Source organism: Balearica regulorum, chromosome 8, assembly GCF_011004875.1.
Source record: "Balearica regulorum gibbericeps isolate bBalReg1 chromosome 8, bBalReg1.pri, whole genome shotgun sequence".
Classification (NCBI taxonomy): domain Eukaryota; kingdom Metazoa; phylum Chordata; class Aves; order Gruiformes; family Gruidae; genus Balearica; species Balearica regulorum.
Window position 1 is genome coordinate 13737393 of NC_046191.1, and position 20439 is coordinate 13757831.

At 35.7% G+C, this 20439-nt stretch overlaps 1 protein-coding gene across 3 annotated transcripts in view; it reads left to right on the plus strand.

Annotated features, from left to right (window-relative positions):
- The window catches only part of MIGA1 (mitoguardin 1), a 42274-nt gene that overhangs the window by 18266 nt on the left and 3569 nt on the right, over nt 1-20439 (plus strand). For 2 of the 3 annotated variants that reach the window (XM_075759733.1, XM_075759734.1), the window contains exons 8-15: nt 6251-6351; nt 15686-15804; nt 15983-16055; nt 16388-16474; nt 16599-16697; nt 17043-17177; nt 18587-18640; nt 20257-20373. In XM_075759733.1, the coding sequence (XP_075615848.1) occupies nt 6251-6351; nt 15686-15804; nt 15983-16055; nt 16388-16474; nt 16599-16697; nt 17043-17177; nt 18587-18640; nt 20257-20373 (785 nt within the window). The remainder of the gene's footprint in view (nt 1-6250; nt 6352-15685; nt 15805-15982; nt 16056-16387; nt 16475-16598; nt 16698-17042; nt 17178-18586; nt 18641-20256; nt 20374-20439) is intronic. The other variant, XM_075759735.1, reaches the window with a different exon arrangement.

Genomic DNA, 20439 nt, shown 5'->3' on the forward strand with positions numbered 1-20439 from the left:
AGTGATGCGTAGTTTACACAGGATATACATCTCAAATTTATTTCAGTATCATATGTCTATGTCGAGCAGAGAGTCAGAGCAGTAAACTAGGGAAGTAAACATATGCATACATTTATTTTGTGTTTACTAAGCTGATTTCTCAGCTGTCAGCACATATGATATGCTAGTTCAGGTTATAAAATACACACTAGATGTGCTTTATTTTCTTAAAATTCAGATTTCAGCAATCTAGTACCATGTGTGCTTACTTTGCTTTTTCCTTGAGATTTGAATTGCAGAATTCCTCATGGTGAGGTCTTTGTATTTTGAGATTTTGTTTTTATGATAAAGCATGCCACAAGGATTCAGGGACACCTTTCACAGGTCACATTCTCTACAACAAAATGCTATTTCTAGCCTTTTGATAGATTTTTTTTTTTTTTTACTTAAAAACCCCTGCAACTATCAGAAAATATCAATGCAGTTATCAAATTCATCAGAGTTGTTTAGCAGATTTAAATCTTGAAATAATAATTTATCACCATTCCAGAATATCAAAACTATAGAGTATTTCCTAATACTCCTGAGTTATTTAATATACCTGTGTCTATGGATTACAGGAAATAAATCATAGTTAAATTCCTTTCTTAGGTATATTTGGTGTTTACTTGGAGAGACTAAAATTATTATTTATGCACAAACATTTTGTGCTAGATAAGAGCATTCAAGGTCCTTGATTTTACTGTTTTAGAATACAAGAGGAGTAGCCATGTTGTTTTGGTTTGTACATCATTAAACATGTGGTGTGCAGCAGATAATGTAATTTTATGGACAACCCAAATTATTATAAACATTGCAGAAATTGCTATTATTGCTTTCCAAAGTATGTGGAAAATCTCTTGAAGATTATAAGGTTATTTTAGGCAAGTTGCATCTTTTTCCAGATGACAAATATTGCAAATCAGTACATCTCAGTTTTCACATGGATTTTATTGCTTATCTATGTAAACTCAATGGATTGTATTATTCAGTTTTTATAGGCATCATCTACTTATTTATATTTAAACATGAAGAATTTTCTACTGTCATCTATACATGTGCTTTTAATTCAGCTTTTAATCAGCTGGACTCCTTTTGTCTTAAGAATAATGTCAAACTAATAAATACAGAACCCAGTGTGAATGAAGAACATCTTGTATTTTGCATAACGATAATCAGGTGAGCATCCAGTGTGTTGGAAAATGGACCTTTTTATACTTGTGTGAGAGTATTGTAGTGGAAGGCTTTTATGTGGACCTCAAAGATTATAGCTGTACTTGGAAACAATCATGAAAGCTCTGTTGAGTCAACTTTTACTGAGGAAGTAAGATTTGGTGTTCTGTTTGCACAAAAGTAGAAGATGATTCTCTGCATGAAAACTACTAAGGTATTTGTTAAGAATGTAATCTGAAGGCTCAGCAGTTAGCTCAGCCAAAGCTTACCTTGACAAAAGTCTGTGAGTACTAGGAGGAAGGTAAAATTGCAAATACTAAGTACACGGTTCTGTCCCATACTCAGTTTTCCCCAGTTGTTCCTTTCCGTTAGACCACTGCTTTGGTTGCTGAGTTCCTAGTCAAATACTGGTGAGCAGAAGCTGTGTGTTCACAAGAGGGGTCTGCTGGAGGTGTGAGCATATGCCAACAGCCAGGCTGGATGATCATACAGCACTGGAGTGTCTTTTTGTGGGTTTGGTGGGGGTGGGAGGAGTGTTGTTTTTGTTTTTTTAAAGGAATCTGTCACTCCACTTTGCATCAGAGCGGTCCCAACAAAGAACAATATGAGACATCTTTAACTCGTGATACGTGCTGACGCACTAGTGGAGTACAAGATTTGGTTAGATATTTTTAAAAGACCCTGACCTGAAATATATTTTTATGCTGAAGTCAGTAACAGCTTTGTTTATGTACAGGGAGGTGAGATGCCTCTAGCTATAGGCACTTCCTTGAACCCAGATATTTGTGTTACTGGTGAATGTAAATACATAATTTAACAATATCTGTTCAATCCAGAATGGTCTGTGTGGGCACCCTGCTTCGTTCTTGGCTTGCCTTTTTTAATTTGTTGCTATATGATCAGTCATCAGAAGGTACCATCTGAAGGTTGGGATTGTTTTCTTTTTATAAATATGACATAAAGTAAAATTCACTACTTTCTAGGTGCATCCTGTAAGACTTCATGTAGTACATTAGTAGCTACTTGGTAGGACTGATGATTTTTTAATGAATAGTCAGTCAACACTCTCAGAGTTATGACTATTTATAAACGTAAATAAAGCTGCTTTTGGATGCTTCAGCAACAGTGGTGACAAACCACGGTGCCGCTTGTGACTAGCTAGAAGACTGTCATACATTCTCTTGCAACTGAATTATGTAGTAATTCATGCTTCTGTGTGCTCTGAACTCGATTATTGTAATTCCTTTGTCCAGGCATGAAGCCACACATCTAAGGGGGCTGATTAGCACGCAGCACAGTGGCTGGCTGTGCGGGTAGTGTGGCAGAACACTGGGACTCTGCTGCTTTTGGGGTACCCTGACTTTTCATAAGCGGATTCCTTTGCAAGGTTTTCTCCTCTTCAGAGTCTGTCAGGTCTCTCCTTTCCATCCTCCTTTCCTGCTTGTGATGTATTACTGCGCTGATGTTCCACTGAAGTGGGACGGCCGGGGAGAAAAGGAAACCATGGCTTTAACAATGGCACTCAGAACAAAATTCCTGAACTCCCAGTGAGTTCTTTGCCAGTGGGTAAGTGCTTTCCTTTTTTAACTGCTGCATGTAAGTGCCAAACTCACTTGCAAACTCATGCCATGTTTCATCCAGGGTTGGAGGGAAGATAACATATAAACAGTTTCAGAATTTTAAAACACTATCTGATGGTGAATATACTTCCCAATTGAATACTAAAAAGTTAATTTGTGTGCAGTTCCATCTCTAAGGTCAGATTTTGCTCTGAGCGTTTACAGCGTTGGTTTTGTGGTCTCTCTTACCAGACGAACCTACCAGAGCAAAGACAAATAAATATTCTAGATTAGTACTCTGTGAATAGATGTGAAAGTAGTTTTGTTCTGGTCTGAGTGGTGTTTAGCCTGCTTAATTTCAAATAGATAATCGTTTGCAAAATCTTAGGAAGCTAAGATTAATTACACAAGCTTTAGCAATACTCTATATTCTTAGCATTTTTAATACCCTTAGTCTAACTTTAGAATCATGTATGCATTCTAAGGTGCTACAACCACGAGTCTTGATGGCAATTACCATGGTCAGTATCGTGTCTGAAACTCTACTTCATCCTCTCTACAAATATAAATGAACCCAAAATAACTCCCTGGCTTCTCAACTAAGTACAGTACATTTGAAGCTCACATACTCACTAGTATTCCTTTCCTGAAGGTATTAGACTACATGAGAACTAGGGTATGACTGTATGAGCAGTTGCAGCCGCTGGTGGGTGAGTTCTTCTTGCAGCTGTTCATTCCAGGAGTCTGATTGTGCTGCTGTCTTTTTTTTTCATGTTCTTGTGTCTAAGAATGTTCTCCTGGTTCTTGTATGGTATGTACTCCAGCTGTAACTGAATTTTCACCCTAACGTTTTCATAATAACGTGCTCTTTGCACAGCATGGGTATTGCTAAGCACCTGCTTGGCTAAGGATATTTTAGGGTGTTAGGGTGGTGGTGGCCAGAAAGTCAGAAATAGCTGACAAGGATGTTTTGTTTTCTTTGGGGAGGCTGTGCTTTGTATGCACATATCACTTGCCAAGGATATTATTTCACTCAGCATTACCAACCTTTTTTCAATCTTTTTTTTTTGTCATAACATGCAAATTTTGTTCCTTTTTTGTAGCAATGAGAATTTTCTTTGAGTGAAAACATAGATATTCCATAGTCAACTAACATGTTAAAAACACACTATCTAGGTGACAGTTTTAGGCCCATATTAGAAAACTTGGAATTATGACTTAGCAAATATAGATGTATTCAAAAATCTCACTATCTGTAGAGCTTCATGTAATTTGTAGTAGGCTGGATACAAACTCTACAGAAGAACCTCTGATTCTGTGGTATGCTGGGCTGGAAAGTCTGTGGTTTGTTCATTTACTCCAATTATTTTTTTACATATATGCAGAATAAATTTTAGTTAAATAGCATGATTTCCATTTATATGTAATCAATCACATAGCCCAGTGTTAAATACTTCAGTGTCAGTTTGGGGATATGTTGTTATCATCAAGCTATAAACTCATATGAAACAACAACAGCACAGTAATTACCAGACAATATCCAGAGGCTTTGAGGCTTCAGGCCATGGTATAGTGGGGACTTCCCTGTGAGGGTGGTGGAGATATTCTTGGGTTGAAGAGTTGAGTCCTTACCTTAACATCTCCATTAAAGCCATCAGTAAGATCTTTATCAGTATGGTCCAGGCTTTACTATCCTAGGAGTTTGTAATTTGCATTGCTACTTACAAATACAGCTGTTTATTTCTCATGAAGTGTTGCAAGTTGCCTGCAGACTGGGAGGATCAAGAAAAGAGTATTTCTTTGGATTGCACTTGAACCAGGTGCTGGAGGGCTTTTTTAGCTGTGAGATGTAGAAACTTTTGTTTTAATTGCATATTTATTATGGAAAGCAACTTAGCCAAAAGGAGAGGTTCAGTGGAAAAATCTGCAACCAGGCTATACGTCCCTGTACTACCCTATGTTTAACAGTATTATTGCAGTTTCAGCAACTGCTTATGTGAAAGAAGTTTATTAGAAAATCATTTAATGTAATATTAGAGGGGGTTTAATGCAAATTATGAGCTAGAAATAAGAAGGAAACATCATGTTACCCATCTGCTCTGACCAGACCTCAAGCGAATGCTTTACAAACCACAGTTTGGTTTTCTGTTCCAGCTCTTCAAATTCCAGTATGTGATTGTTTCTCAACCAACTTGGATGGTGCTGTACTTTTTCTCTTGGTTTTAAGAGGTCAGAAAAAAGAACAAACTATTAAGAATGATCTGAAAAAGTCAGAGTTTCATATGAATATTGGTGAAGTTGTGATTACAAGTTGGAATCTGCCTAACTCAATCTAGTAAAATCTTAGTCCAAACTTTTAATAATTTTTTCCCTCAGTGATTAGTCTCAAAGACAGATATTTCTTGTTATGTGCAATTTTTGAGCTGTCATTCCAAGTCCGTAACTAATAAAACCATAACAACCACCGAAATAATAGTTATGTGGATTTGTAGCATTTCAATTGATGAGTAAACCATTCCAGTATATTGGCATTTGGCCACTTTGCTATGTAATGGTGTTTTTTAAGAAGTATTGCCGTAGCAACGGATCTGGATGACATGGGGTAGCTGGTTGCTGCTGACTGTTGGAAATAAAACAGACTTTTAGCAACATGGTAATGTCTGAAGGTAAGTAACCCAAAATAAATGCCTTCGCTCTACTGAGAATGTAGTATGAGGCAGATCAAGCCAAAGTCTGATTTACTGACTTATGATTTTAATCCCATGAAAGTGTCTCTGTACAGTGAAAACAAAACCGTGTATGCTAGTAATAATGTGCAACAGTTAAAATTGGAGAATAAAATAAAGGAAAACTGAGAGAAACTGTATTGGAGGTGATTTTAAACATAAAATATTGGGTTTTTTTAAAAGCATTAAGAATTCTAGTACTATAGGAAATGCTTCTGGATGTGTTGCTTCAATGGAAAAGCTTGTTGGAGAAGGAGGATACAGAGAAGGTTAAAAACTTAATTTGCTCTCCTGAAGAAGCAGCAAGTGACAAAAGACATGAGAAGCAGAAAATGAAATAAATTCAAGTGAAGCTGAAATCTGGTTTTTTTAAATAACTTTTATTTACAACAGTATTTCTTGGTTACTAAAACATTGACCATTTGTTGTATAACACAGCCAAGTTAAAAATTTAACAGGATTTAGATCAATATAGCAAAGTGATATCTTTAGAGAGATCTTTAGAAGTCTATCAAATAAAAGGCAAAACTCCTGGGGAAATTTTCTTCTCTGCATTGCAGATGATATTTGCAAATCCACTTTAAAGACAGAAAAATACAGTCACTTTATGTATGTTAGCAGGTCATAGGAGGCTTTACTCTCATAGTACAATGTTGTGCCTTCGAAATGAAGTACTACATTAAAGTATACATGAAACACACTTTCCAGACTTAAATGGAATTTTCTGATGCTCTGATAACCAGTTTTGTGTTTTGTTTGTGGTTTTTTTTAAAGATAAACATACAGACGTTACCGTAAAGGATAATACAGATGATTTCTGCCTTCGAGATACATTAAGCATTGCATCAACAGACTCCTTTGTTTCCACAGCTGAGGTAAGACTCTTTAAGATTGCTTCTTTAAAGATTCATTGATCTATTTGAACAGTGAACAGAAGAATTTTAATTTTTTGCTGATTATTGTAAGCAAAGTCTGTTTCTCTTACAGGGACAAAATGAAACTTTCCTTCCTTAGTTGTAACCAGCTTCTTAGTAGTTCAAGTAACGAAGTTGGGATCAATTTGGTTTTGGGTTTTTTTTTCTGTGCACTGGCAGAATGTTTCCCCAACTCCTCCTAAAAAGAAGTTGCTTTTGAAAAACTTATCTGATTTTCATGAGTGAAGAAGCACAATCAATTGAGGCTATAGTAGTTCTTTTCACCATAAATTGCATTTTTCTATTATCTGTTTTTTCCTATTCCCTTACCATAATAGAAAGATGTATGAAGAAGGCTGTGTCTTTTTTTGGAGAGGAAATTATTAGAAATTGATGATATCTATTTTAGTATGTTCCATGCATAATATAATGTACTTCATCTAACTTTCCCTAATCTTCTTGGATAAGACCACAAAGGAAATAATTTTGGATAACAGGGCATTGCCTATTACCTGAAATCTGCTACAGCTCCCTTGAAGTATTTGAAAGAATTTTATACACAGCGACACACTTATTTGAACGAGGAATATCTCCTTTTATAGTCTCTCAGGAGCTGAAGCACTCTTCTCCAAATTACAGGAAAGGCAATTGATCTCAATAGATACATTCAGTGTTAGATATTGCTATCATGTATGCACTACAACTAAGCTACTAAACTCAGTTGTAAAAAGAGAATTGCATACATGTTCTTTGCAATTATCTTTTGACTGTCGATTGTGTGGTTTGTTTTTCCATTATACAATTGCCTTGATTTAGTAATTCACATTAAACTGTGATTGTCTTGATTTAGTAATTCATATTAAGTTGTGATGGCATGCCTAGCGTTCATTCCTAACTAAGACTGTGTCTATAGAGACTGGTTACTCTTTTCTGTAATTTGGACAAGACCACAATTCAAGCTTGCTTCAACTCTATCACCTCTTGACAGAAGCTGTAAAACATTATGGTTTGTACACTTTATACTGTGCTTTTGCAATACGTGAAGATGGGAACAATCCATTATGCTCATTTATCTTTCTTGGCTTAAAAAACCCCACAAACCAAAACAAAAAAGCACAAACAAAACCCCAGAATGTATGCACCTCAGTGGTGATTGTCTAAAGAAATATTTGAGTCAGAATTGGCAACAGAGTTGTCTTTATATATCCTGAAAATGTTCTCCTCATTTTGATACCTTGCAGCCACTTCTGTCAACTCCTTCTTCCAGAACAAAATTATGAAGATTTTCTCTTCCTTTCCAGTTGTTCTAACCTTTGCCAATAGAACAAGATCTCTGATCTCCTTTCTCAGATTTTATTGAAGAATCTGTTAAAATTCTCAGCTGATAGGAGTCCTGAAGATTAACAAAGCCATAAACAACTTGAAGTTTGGTGTTCAAATCGGAACACCATGAAAATTCTGGATTAAATATGAGCCACTAGGCTTAAAGTACAGGACCAGTTAGCTCTCTAGTAGTAGCTGTTGGGGCACCATTCTGTGGTGCAAGTAAGATAAAGCTGTGAATTGGTTCTCTTAGGAATATAGTGTTACCTTAATGTAAAGTTTTGTCCATCCTCTGGAGGGGGAAATGCTTTAAATTAGTACTGCAAATAACTATGGCAATGAGAAGGAGTAATAACTACTTTTCAGTGTTCAGCTATTAGTAGAGTGATCACTTTGATATAACTGGATTAGAATTGACATTTTTTTTGCCATGACTTTTTGTTCTAGACATCATGATGCCAGGTAGCCTCTTCTTGCTTATCTGCTTCTTTCATTGTGTTATTCTTGTACTTGCAGAAAAGTGGAATATTTCAGGCTAAGAGGTTTGAGGCTTTTCCAACTTTGGATTTGTCTCAGCTAATGGGCAAATAGGCAGTTTTCTTTTGTCCTATGGCTCCCTGATTGCAGTTATAATTTTAGTAACTATCCTAAATTCTGTGTGCTAATAGAAATGTTTAGCAAAGTTTTAAAATCTGAAATTCGTATAAGTGTTGTGTGACTTTTGCCCAACTGCAATCATTCGTAATTTTACCTTCTGGGAAATTACAAAGTAGCAGCATTTTTTGTGGTCACATCATACTACGAGCCGTATGTTGACAGTTACTCATCTTCCTTCTACCTTGCATCCTGTCCCAAGGAGCAGGACTAAGCATTTTGTGTGACTCTGGTTTTAGAGACTAGAAGCTATTTCCATGTTTCAGTGCTGACACAGTCAAGTCAAATTTAGTTCACTGCCTTCAGGAGAGATAACAACAAAGATACAGAGAATCTAAAACAAGACATAGATGTTCTGATGGAAATTGATAGGGATACTGCTTAGGAGGCAACAAGAATGTTGTGCTGTCTTATATTAGGACAAAACATAGGAAAATGGCTTTCAAGAAAAGAACTGTACGAACTGGGACAGTTGGCAGAGCTTAAATCACGTGCCCTTTTGATGAGCTCTGCAGGAAAGCAGTAGGGTATGCCAAAACTTCATCTTGGCTGTGGCTGATAATCAAGAGGATGCTGAGGATCATACACATGATGACTTCTCATACAGAATTGTGCCAGTCTGGACACCTACAATACACAGGTGCCTGAATCCTTATAAAGATGATTTAGACAGACAGTTGCCATCCCCAAGCCCAAACAGAGTTCCATTCCTGAACACATGTAGGCTCTCAGAAGCACTGCAGAAGGGATGGTAAGCCCAACCATTTGCCATAATTAAGTTATTGATACTATATACTGTGATTAAATAATGGTATTTTCTTCCCTATTTAAGACCTTCTACCATCATCTTGTGTTTATGAGGTTTAATATCCTTTTCATATTCTTGCTATCTCGCTTACTGTTTGATCAAAATAGCTACCACCTTTGGCAAGAATACAGCAGTGAGTGTGCCAGTAAAGGCCTCCGCCCTCTCTTGGCTTCTTTTCCATCTTTCCAATAGAAGCTCATTCCTGCTGTCCCTGACAGTGAGCTTCCTTGCTGCCTCTCTGTTGTCAGTGGACATGCATTTATCATGTCTTATTTTCATATCTTGACTAGAACTGAATCTGTAGTTCTATTATCAAATAAACTTTACTTTCTTTATTAAAACGCTAACTCAGTCCAAAGCTTAGGAGATTTTTTTTTTAGTCTTGTGAATAAAGTCTTAGCTGCCTTTTTTTTTTCTTTTTTTTTTTAATCAGTAATTTCTTTACTAAGGTTGTCTCTTTCTCAGTTCAAATCTATTAAACCAAAACAGTGCAGGAAGGAGAAGGCTTTGATAACAGGGTAAGAACACCAGTTTCTGTATGCCTATAATTATCTGTATATGGCACCAAAACCTTCAATGTGACTGAAATTGAATTTTAGGTTCAGAAAGTGCTCAAAAAGAGCCTTGTCACTGAAAAGTAGGGTTACCTTTTTCCTGGTTTCCAAATAGATGTCTTATTCCATTCCTGAAATAGAGAATACCAGAGGGAATAACATTGGCAAGTAATAGGAAGGTATGTTCCTATGGCATTTATAAGTGAGGTGTTTGGTTTGGTTTTTTTCCTGTTTCATCACAAAAATCAGAGACATGTCCTCCTGTATTCTGACTACCTTCAGAAGTGTGACCATAATCACTAATCTGATCTTCTCAGGCCTTACTGTTCTCATCCTGGTCACTTCCTCCATGTTCACATCATCTGTCCAATTTGACGTGCATATGTAGTACAGCAGTCCTGCAGTCTGCATGCCCTGGGTAGCAAATTGTAAGGAGCTCCCTATTCTAACAACTTTAATGGGGTATGGAGGTGCCTCTTGTTTATAGTCTTAAAACATGTGGAGAAAGAGAGGAAAAAATTCATCCCTAAAGTCCTTCATTCTGTTAACAGTAATACTATTTCTTTGAAGAACCTGTACCTGAAGTGCCACTAACTACTGCTTACAACTTTGGGCAATCTCAAAAGATTTCATGGTGACCAGTGAAACACGTTATCCAGTAATCAAGCTTGTCTATTTATATCATCATCAGAAGCTTTCCACCACCCAAGAAATGTCGGTGGTGGTGTAGGCAACAGAAAAGTTCTGTTCTACTCTGAGAAACATCTCCCCTTCCTATGTCCTTTCTAACAAATTCCTCTAACTTCATGCTTCATTTGTGTTGGGTTGATTGGGTTTTTTCCTCATTATTTTTCCTCTGCATCCTAATAGATGTAGCCCCAGTTAAAAAGATTCCATTGTGGGGAAAAGTTTTCCATATGGCAATGAAGAGTGGTCAACGGGAACCAGATTTCTTTGATTACCTCCAAGGACAACTGTGGTTGTTTACTCTATGGCTATGAATAGGAAAACTCAGGCCAACAAGTCATTAAATGGTGTTCTAAAAGCTTTAAAAAATAATAGTAAAATAAAAAAAATCTGGAGTTGATCCTTGTCCTCTAACAGAAACCTTAGCTACATATGGTATTTGCATAGTATATTAAATGTTTTCACTTCTAGGACAAGGAGGACTTTCATCTAAGCCAGTGTGTTCCTATATGCTGACTGCTCGTATTATACAGGTTTTAATTCTTAGGAAATATATGTAACATTTGTAACAAATCCCATATACTAGCACTGAACTAATTTTTGTACCATAATACCTCCATGTAGTTGTTATGTAGGCAAAAACCTATGTACCGGACACAGCACATAGCCTAGGATTATTCTGCCTGGCAAGGAGTAGTACTACCACTGATACACACAATGTAGTAAATTCACATTCTTCATCATGCTTAAAATCAATAAAGTTGCAGCAATAATTCAGATAAAATCATGTTCTAAATGTCTTTTCCTCAAAGAAATAATATACAAGTTTCCTCAAAGTAATATATAAAAGTTAGGAGTTCCTGAAAATACCTGAAATTCCTTCCTGTTTTCTTCCAGGTATTAGGAAAAATGTACCACTTTATCATTTCAGTTTATTAAAGTACCATCTCAAATGGTTCACACTCATTCTGCAGCTACTTATGTTAAAAAAAAAACAAACCAACAAAACAAACCAACAAAATTTTAAAAGATAAAGATACCCAGAGAAAGAGATCATGATCAGCTTTTTTCGTATAGGACAAGCATAGTTTCTTGGAATGTAAGGAATGCTGACTGTGTCAGTAAATTGACCTTTTTATTAGGGGGGAGCGAGCAAGAATTCCTAAAAGGTCTGGCATTGTTTATTTTTGTTACATTCATGTAGGTTGTTATTTTGGTAGTCAACAAGGTCTTGATGCACAGCTGAGAATTTTTTCTATTTATTAAGAAACAACTTGTGGGTGGCAAATAAGTGTACTGAGTCTGTTCATTAGACTAGAGCAGTCAGGGAATCCCAGGCTTAAAAATTATTGCAAGTTCCAGAGGTTTGATGCTTTACCACAATGGTGTCAGCATCTCTTTATTAGCAGATGCAGCCTTAAAGCTGAACCGTCCATAGAAAAGTGATTAGCATCAGAACAAAACGACTCCACATTGTAATCTTCAGAGGCTGCTTTGCAGCACTGCGTAGAGACACAAGTTATCACTACAAGCTTTGGGGTTTTGAAGATGTACGTATTATTTCAACAGAGTGGAGATAGGTATCCACTGCAGGTCATTATAAATGTCCTGTGCAGTGGCCACCAACAGCTACTATCTCCTTCTTGAGCCTTGAATGGACAGAAATAAAGCATTACAAGATTAGATTGCTGCTATTGGGCGGTTCGTCTTTCCATCTCTTCTTGTCTGCATTTTCATATTCTTCTTCATGTAACCCCACATGGCACTGAGGAAATAGCAGGCATTTAGAGGCTGCCACATCAGGTCCACCGTCACAACCTCTATGTTACAACTACCAGCACTTTTGGTAGCTGTGCATGGAGCACTTTTTCATCCTTAGTGGTGTGTTAAGAGTTTCAAAATGGCAGTGCCTGTGCAAAGAAGTGTTCACTACAGAGTGGCAAGAAAGGACTCAAGGAGCTTACAAGAGTCCAACTTACCTGTGATGACACGATGTGGGATACTGGGGCTTTCTGCTAACTTCTGATAAATACTGAACCACTGTCGAGGAAAGTTACTTGGTGCATAGGGGTACACTGTGGGGTAAAAAGCAGGTACATGAATATACATCACAAATGCATGCGAATTCCTATAAGGTAGTTACGGTGAGACGTCTTGTTTAAAACTAACCTTTCTCTCCACCTTTTTTCACAAAGGTAACAAGTCTTTGGAGACTTTTACAAGAAAGAGTTAATTTTCCCTTTGATGTCAGCTTGCGAAGTTCTTAGATAGAAAATGTTGTATGCTCTGCATGTTGTTAAACATTGTATATGATTTGTCCGTTCTTCTAATAGCTGAACTCTGCTATGTTAGAAATGTGGATGGGTGTTTGGAGCATCTTCAACTAATTTTATTTTGAATCATCAAAAGAAAATCCATGATGACTCCAGGACCATTACGATGCAGCTTCAGAGCTTGTCTGGAAATCACCTTTTTTTAGTTAAACCTAGAGGCCATTTTATTTTCTGGTTTTCGGTTTGTTTTGTTTTTTCTCTCTTCTCTTTTTGCATGTGAAGAGAAATCAGTGATAGAGGAATTTGCACTCCCTTTGCAAACGTGATTGGTTGGGACTAACTTCAGTCTGTAATCAAAACCATCTTCTCAGCGGAAGAATAGTTTTATACTTCTCTCCTGCTTAGTAGCTGGTTGATTTAACTGCTTGCTTCATTTGAGCTCAATAATACACATTACGACAGTAATACAGCTATTTTATTTCATCTGCTGGCATGAGAGGAATTTAAAAAAAAAAAAAAAAGCTAATTATAATCAAGAGCCTCGCCCAACTCCCAGGTATCAGAATCTATGCTAATCTGTAACCACAAAGGCTATGATCAGGCATCTTCATGTGCTACAGACGTTATCATCTCAGGCTGCCTGGCAGCTTATAGAGATTACCTGCATCTGTCTGTAGAAATCACACTAGTCCTAATTCAGTCACAGTCACTCAGTTTGCCTAAACATCTGAAGAAGGTGATTTGCCTGAAGTTCACTAGAGAAATCTAATATAATCCCTTTTACCACAGAAATTATAACCTCTAAGAGAGGGGCAGCTGTTTACAAAGTGCTTGTGTTTTCACAACCTATTTCTTCTCACACTTTGCAAATGAAATAAAGTAAATGGAATGTTTTATGGCTTCAATAATAGCTGGATTAGGTAAGAAATAAATTAGTATACTTATTTGTGTTCTAGTTTGGTCTTTATTTTGGAAAATATGTATCTATTGTTCTACAATTATTACTTTCTTGACCATGATGTAGAAAAACAAATTCTGAAGTAAAGATTTTTTCACTTGTTCTTGTTTATACCTGTTCTAACTACTACACTATATATACCTGTGTATATATGAGTGTGTGTGTGTTTCTATATACAGAAAGAAGTCAGTACATTCCTGTTTCTTCCGGTTGGTTAAATGATTCCTTCCTATGTATTTTCAATTAAAAGCTGTGTGGCTTCCTTTGTTTAATAAGAACATAAATGTTCAGGTGGGCTTTCTGAATTAGCGAATCCAAAACACAATTTGGTGCTATGATTAATATGATTAATATTGTTAAATTGGAATAAAATCTTTGGTCTTAATAGCTGTAAATCTTTTTTTAGGAAATCAGCTTATTCTACTCTGTTCTTCGAAACAAAACAACTGATGAACACTTACATGCTTTTAAAATGGAAATACTTTCAAGCTAGGTGAATTCTGAAAGTGTACATTACTCATTTAAATATAACATTTTGCTGACCTTAAAACTTTTATTCCTTCACTTATTCCCTAGCTATCGTCTCATTACTTGAGTCTCAATTTGAGAACTCTATAGAAATCTGTATAGGAATACAGATTTTTTTTTTTTTTTACCCTACAAATCAGTTTAAAATGGAACCTGACAATTTTATGAAAGGAATTGTATGTATTTGCTTACAGTAAAAGGATACTGGTACGAGCAATTCAAAACATCAGTGTAAGTTCCAGCAAATATATACCATCTAACAATGTGTGATGTGTGTCAGAACACCAACTCTGTACTGAAATCTCTGTAACTTACTCATGTGCTTAAATGTTTTCATGGACAAAAATAGGTATTGGCATGTGCTTCTATTCTTCCCTTTAGCAGGCAAGCTTACTTGGCCAAACTGTTGTTGTAATTAGCTCAACTAAAATCTGTGGAGAAGACATGCTGGAAGCATACTTGTTAGTGTCTTTATGAAGTCTCATGCCAGCACGTCCTCAGTGATAGGAAAAACTTCTCAGCATATATTTGTTTGAAAATTTTAGTGGAATTTTAACATAAAGTTATATTTCAATCTGATTTTTTTTAATCTTTCTAAGACATAGGGTAACTATTTTTATATAGTTCAATTACTGTGAGAATTATTTTTTAAAGATGTTTCTAGGCTCTGTTTTTATAGCCTAGAAGCACAGATTTGTTTCCCCATGCAGGATATATTAAAACAAAACAAAATTGAATTAAAAAAAAGTTAGAATTCATTTTCTGGTCATTAACTAAACTGAAGGATGTGTGAACCTCTAATTTTTTTTGGATCATTAATAATATGATGTAATGTTTGTAGTGGAAATTGTAGCTAGCTATTGTTTTGTGGATTAAATACGATATCCTATAAACAGGAGTTCTCTCTATTATTTATGTGCTTTAATTTTTTAATCTTTTTTTTTTTTTTTCTCTAAAAATGTTTATGAGTTCACATTAACTTACATGATAACTACAGAATTGAAAACCTTTTTGGGAGCCTGTAGTAAAATGCTGGATGCTCATGCTTCATACAATATGCTTTGGTAACTAGCAGACATATTTACCAGGGAAACAAAAACAGGGGTGGGAGGATGTTACTATTTCCAGCTTCCTAAAGATTTGCATGATGCAATCATTCTGTACTTTGTGTCCTGACTTTTTTTTTTTTAATAGCTTTGTGACCCATTAGATTTAACTAGGCAAAATAAAAACAAAACTAAACTGCCTCCATTTTATTAATTAAACTTTTGAAACTTGAAACCTGAAACTGTAGCTTTCAGATTTTAAAAGTTATTAAGCAACAGTCTTGTTAATAGCGTGGTGTTTCTCTTCTGTTTACTAGTTGAGTGTTGCCCCTTTGCTTTAAGCAGATGCAGAAAAAGATACATCTTTCAACAGAATATTGGGGAAACTTCTTCAATATATTTTATCTTTACAAAAATTACTTTAGCAAGCTCTTTCATGAACTTCAAACCAATTTTTTTTTCAGCTTACAGAGCACAGAGAGACTCGTAACACGTATGGTCTAGATTCCCTTTGCCATTGCCCATTGTATGAGGAAGCTATGCACTTAGCAGAAGAAGGCAAAATTTATTCACGAGTGTTAAGGTATTGATTTATGCCTACTTATTTCCAAGAAAAGCAAGAGTTAAAGTTAAATGCTCTCTATAGAACTCATTTTTTAGAAGTTACTTGTACTAGGTATTTTTTTCTAGAAAGTAGACTTAGTTGAATTTTCTTGTGCTTCTTTTGTAATGGTCTTTAAAAACTTTCCTATTTTATATAGGACTGAAATGTTTGAATGTCTAGGAGACAGTGACTTCCTTGCTAAGCTTCATTGTATTCGACAAGCTTTTCAGGTAAATAATAAGTGATTTGTCTGTTTCTCTTGTTAAGCCTAAGGTACACGGCATTGAAACTATTAATGCACTACTCGTGCAAGCATTCTTATAATTTAATTCTGTAATTAAATATTGTCTTGTTGCTTTTCCATTTCTATACTTCTAAAATGGGACATATTTGCAGAGGAGCCCCAGTTTTGTGATTAGCTTTGGAACCTTTGCACGCAAGGCTTATTAGGAACTTGCCTACTATACTAGTGGTTATAATTCTGTTAAGTTCAATTGAAGTGTTTAAGGTCACAGTATAAACTGCGAATGAATGTGTCTATATTTTCTGAAACCTTTTCTAGATAATTCTTTCAGAAACATCAAACAGAATATTTCTTGCTGAAACTGGAAGAAAAATTTTGTCTGCTTTAATTGTGAGAGCACGAAAGGTAAAATGCCTTTTTTAATTAATGTTTTACTGTTAATGTTAGTTCTATCAGAATTCATTTGTCAGTGTAAATAGACCATTTCTCTTGTTAAGTTTGCTTGATACTCATTGCTTTTACTTTACAGAATCCAAAGAAATTTGAAGATGTCTTTGATGAAATGATATATTTTTTGGAACAAACAGATCACTGGGATAATACTGAAATGGAACTTGCTGCTAGAGGAGTAAGTCTGAATTTCTGAAAAGTGCTTTTACCCTTAATTATGCAAACTGTAGCATCTAAAAATAAATTTTTTTACAGTTAGAATTGTGAGAAAGGCAAATTGTGGGAAAAGCAACTCTTTTTTGTTTATATTGCTGATTTAGAGAACTGGCATCCACAACTGCAGTTCAGTACCAGAAAGCATGTATTTTTTTTTAACTTCTCCTTTACTGACAACATATCTTTAATATTCATTAAAAACAATTATAAATCTGTATGTTAATACAGAGTTAGAATACAGTGCATGTCAAATTCCACTGCTGAAAGAGAAACTAAGTTACTTAGACCATGTTCTGATTTAATACAGGTGAAAAACGTGAATTTTTATGATGTTGTTCTGGACTTCATATTAATGGATTCATTTGAAGATTTAGAAAATCCACCAATTTCTATACAGAATGTAGTAAATAACCGCTGGCTGAATTCCTCTTTTAAAGAAACAGTAAGTATTTACGTGTAATTTTCATAATTGCTATTCTGTAGTATGTTACACTAAGTAGATGGTATGATAAATACAACATAGGTGTGAGCATTCTGATATAACAGTTCTGTACATGCTGAAACTGTTCTTCCGTCAATCTGTGCTTTATATTCTTAAAGCACAATGTAATAACAAGAATAAATCCAACAACAGCGGGATAATAGCATTAATTTTGAAGCAAAGAAACTACACTGTCCTTCACTGTAAAGTCTAATTCAGCTTCCAGTATAAATGAGTATGTACCTGAAATGTTCCTCAGAAAAAATGATCAGGCTTTTCACATAGCAATTTAAAAGCTAAAGGTGTGGGTCCAAAATATGTAGAATGATTGTATGTATTGGAGAAAATACTTGTCCTGCAAATATGAGTTTTCTCTGAGGAAGTAGAATTTTAGCATGGAAGTTTCTGTTAGCCACATCGTAGATACTAGATACAGGTTTTGTTTCCTATGCCAGAGATTTAGCAATTAGGCACAAAGTTGCGAGCAAACAAATGCAAATGAATACAATGCAGGCATTCAAATGCTGATAACATTTCACGCTTTTTCAGTTGTGCCTGTTAATTTGTCAAATAGATCTCATCCCTCTGTTACAGACGTACAGGCTACTGCCATGGTCAGCTGGCAGAGGTACTGCTGTCATTTTTCATCCATTTATATCTATGAACTGCTAGTTTCCTTTCCTTTTTGTCTTTCAATTGAAATATTCTCTCTAGAGAAAAATCAAAAGGTAACATGCATATATTTATTTTTGTAGATATGTGATAACATTGTGAGTAGTAAATTACCTAGCAGTACTGAAGGAGAATCAGATGAGGATAGTTACAAGCTCTGAGGGGAAAAAGCTTAGTACTGATATCAGTATATTGTATTTCACAGGTCCATATTTGGACAAAACTCCTTAGCGGAATCTGAAGCTATTGCAAGAATGTTTTTGCTAAAATGAAAAAGGACATTTCAATGTGGTCACATGCCACTTAATATCTAAAATAGTTATTTATGTCTGAGCACACACTTTGGTATACAAGAGACTGGTTCTCGGTTAAACCCAGTGAATGTTGCTAACTGTTGTAACTGTAAAATCAATCAAGGATGCCAAATTATATTTGAATTAAACTAAATAAAACATTGTGAAGTAAGATCTGAAAATAACAAGCATGAACTGCATAAAAAAATTAGTTGTATCGGCTGATATTTTATAGTTTTAAACTTCGTATTATCACAAGACTCAAACTGAAGAAAATACAAATCCCCCAAATACAGAAATACAGTATTCTGCAGATCACTTCTTTTGAGATGAAAGATAATTTCTCTTATAATGAAGTTACACAGGGTTTGGGGTGTTTTTTGTTGTTTTTTTTTTTACATTTAGGCTGTAGCTTCAAGCTGTTGGTCAGTTCTGAAGCAGAAACGACAGCAAATGAAGGTAAGTTGCCTTGCAGGTTATGTGGCCCAAAGTTACTGATCGTCTCCTAAGAATTTGAAGTTATGCTCTGTAGCTTTGGCAAAATAAATTACAGATCAACCCTTAATCCTGTAGACATCTTCATTTGAACAAGAGGCTGCCAATTGTGTAAGTTTAGCTCATGGGCCCCTAGTACCAGTTTTTTTAGCAAAAGTCTTAACTGAAAGATTTTCAACCTAGTTTAGGTCCAGTCAGCAGTGGTGACTAATTTCTCTGACTTACAGCCCCACACATGTACCTTGGAGTTTCGGAGACCAAGGTCATTAATCTCCTATCTGGCCTGCTTGCGCTAAGATTCTCCACCCCATCTCCCTGCGTCATCTCCACAGCTAAATAAAATTCAGTCCTGTCCCTTTACCTACCTGAAGTACCATCTTCCTCGGTAGCGGCAGGAACTCTGTTGCAGCCTCCTTCAGTCCCCTTCTGCATCGTGTCCTCTCGGTGAAGGAACTCTGCAGATTTTGAAGTAGAACTCCTCTGCGCCAGCAACTCCTTACCTTTGGAGGCCTTTATTAGACCTTGGAGGCAAATGCCTGATGTCTGTAACAGCCAGTCCAAAAGCAGAGTTGAGGCTTGCAGCAGGACATCCATAGCTATTAGAAGTGGTTTTGCATACCGCAGGTGAGGAATGTCTGCTCACGTGGTTGGCACTGACACCTTTCTCTGATTCTAAGAATAGCTATTTATGTGGCTCCTGACTGTTAAAGACAAATTTCATCATTAAAAAGTTGCTTCCAATGACAGTTGGTATTTTGTAAAAGGTCCTGAGCTACCATTATGTCTTAAGATTTGAGATGTGACATCCCTGTGTCAATATGGTTGGGAATTTTATATAAATAGATCTTTTCTACACTAGTTTTATATAAAGGGATTATATCTCAAAAATAGGTGTTATAGTAACCTATTATTTTCATCTCTGTTTCAATGCACAACCTTCTTCCTCTGTAGTTCCTTTGAATACTGAAGTCTCAATATTTATAACTTTGTAAACGTGTGAGTAACTTTACTCCTTGGGACTAGTTTCATCAGTGCTGCTGGAGTCATTCAGAAGTGGGTAAAGTTCAGCACCATGGAAGTTTTATACTATATTTTATGAGTGCCTGTATGGTGTAAAAGTAACAACAAGATGGACATTCACGATATTTTATAGTTTTTCTTTACACTTAAAGATAGATTCTTGTAAGGTGTAGGCTTTTTTCCATTCAAAACTGTGCAGTTTGCTTACGTTTTTGCAAGTTTCAGGTATACATAGTGTATAGGGGCTCAAACAGGAATAACTGAATAAAATTATCTGATCTGTCATATGGGAGTTCAGAGTAGGTTGTTCAAGATCTTTTGGGGCTTATGCCTATTAATCTGAAAATATTTAAAATGCAAAGTACCACTGAAGTAAAAACCTTTTCTAAAAAAATTGTAGCACTTTTTTGATGCAGTTGCATTATAACTTAAAGGAGTTCAAGTTACCACAGCCCTGAAGTAGTAGGTGTTTTAGGGTTTTCTGAACATTTAATTTTATATAATAGAGATTTATATTAAATTTACTGTGTAACTTTTCTCTGCAATTTTTACATCACTAGGTGCCTGATGGATTTTTTGCACATTTCTATGCTATATGTGAACATATCAGCCCTGTTTTGGCATGGGGCTTTTTGGGGCCTAGAAATTCCCTTTATGACCTATGCTGCTTCTTCAAGGTTTGCAACTTCTTTTCTTAATTACCACTTATCTTAATGTTTAAAAAAACCTTCTAGATTAAAAGA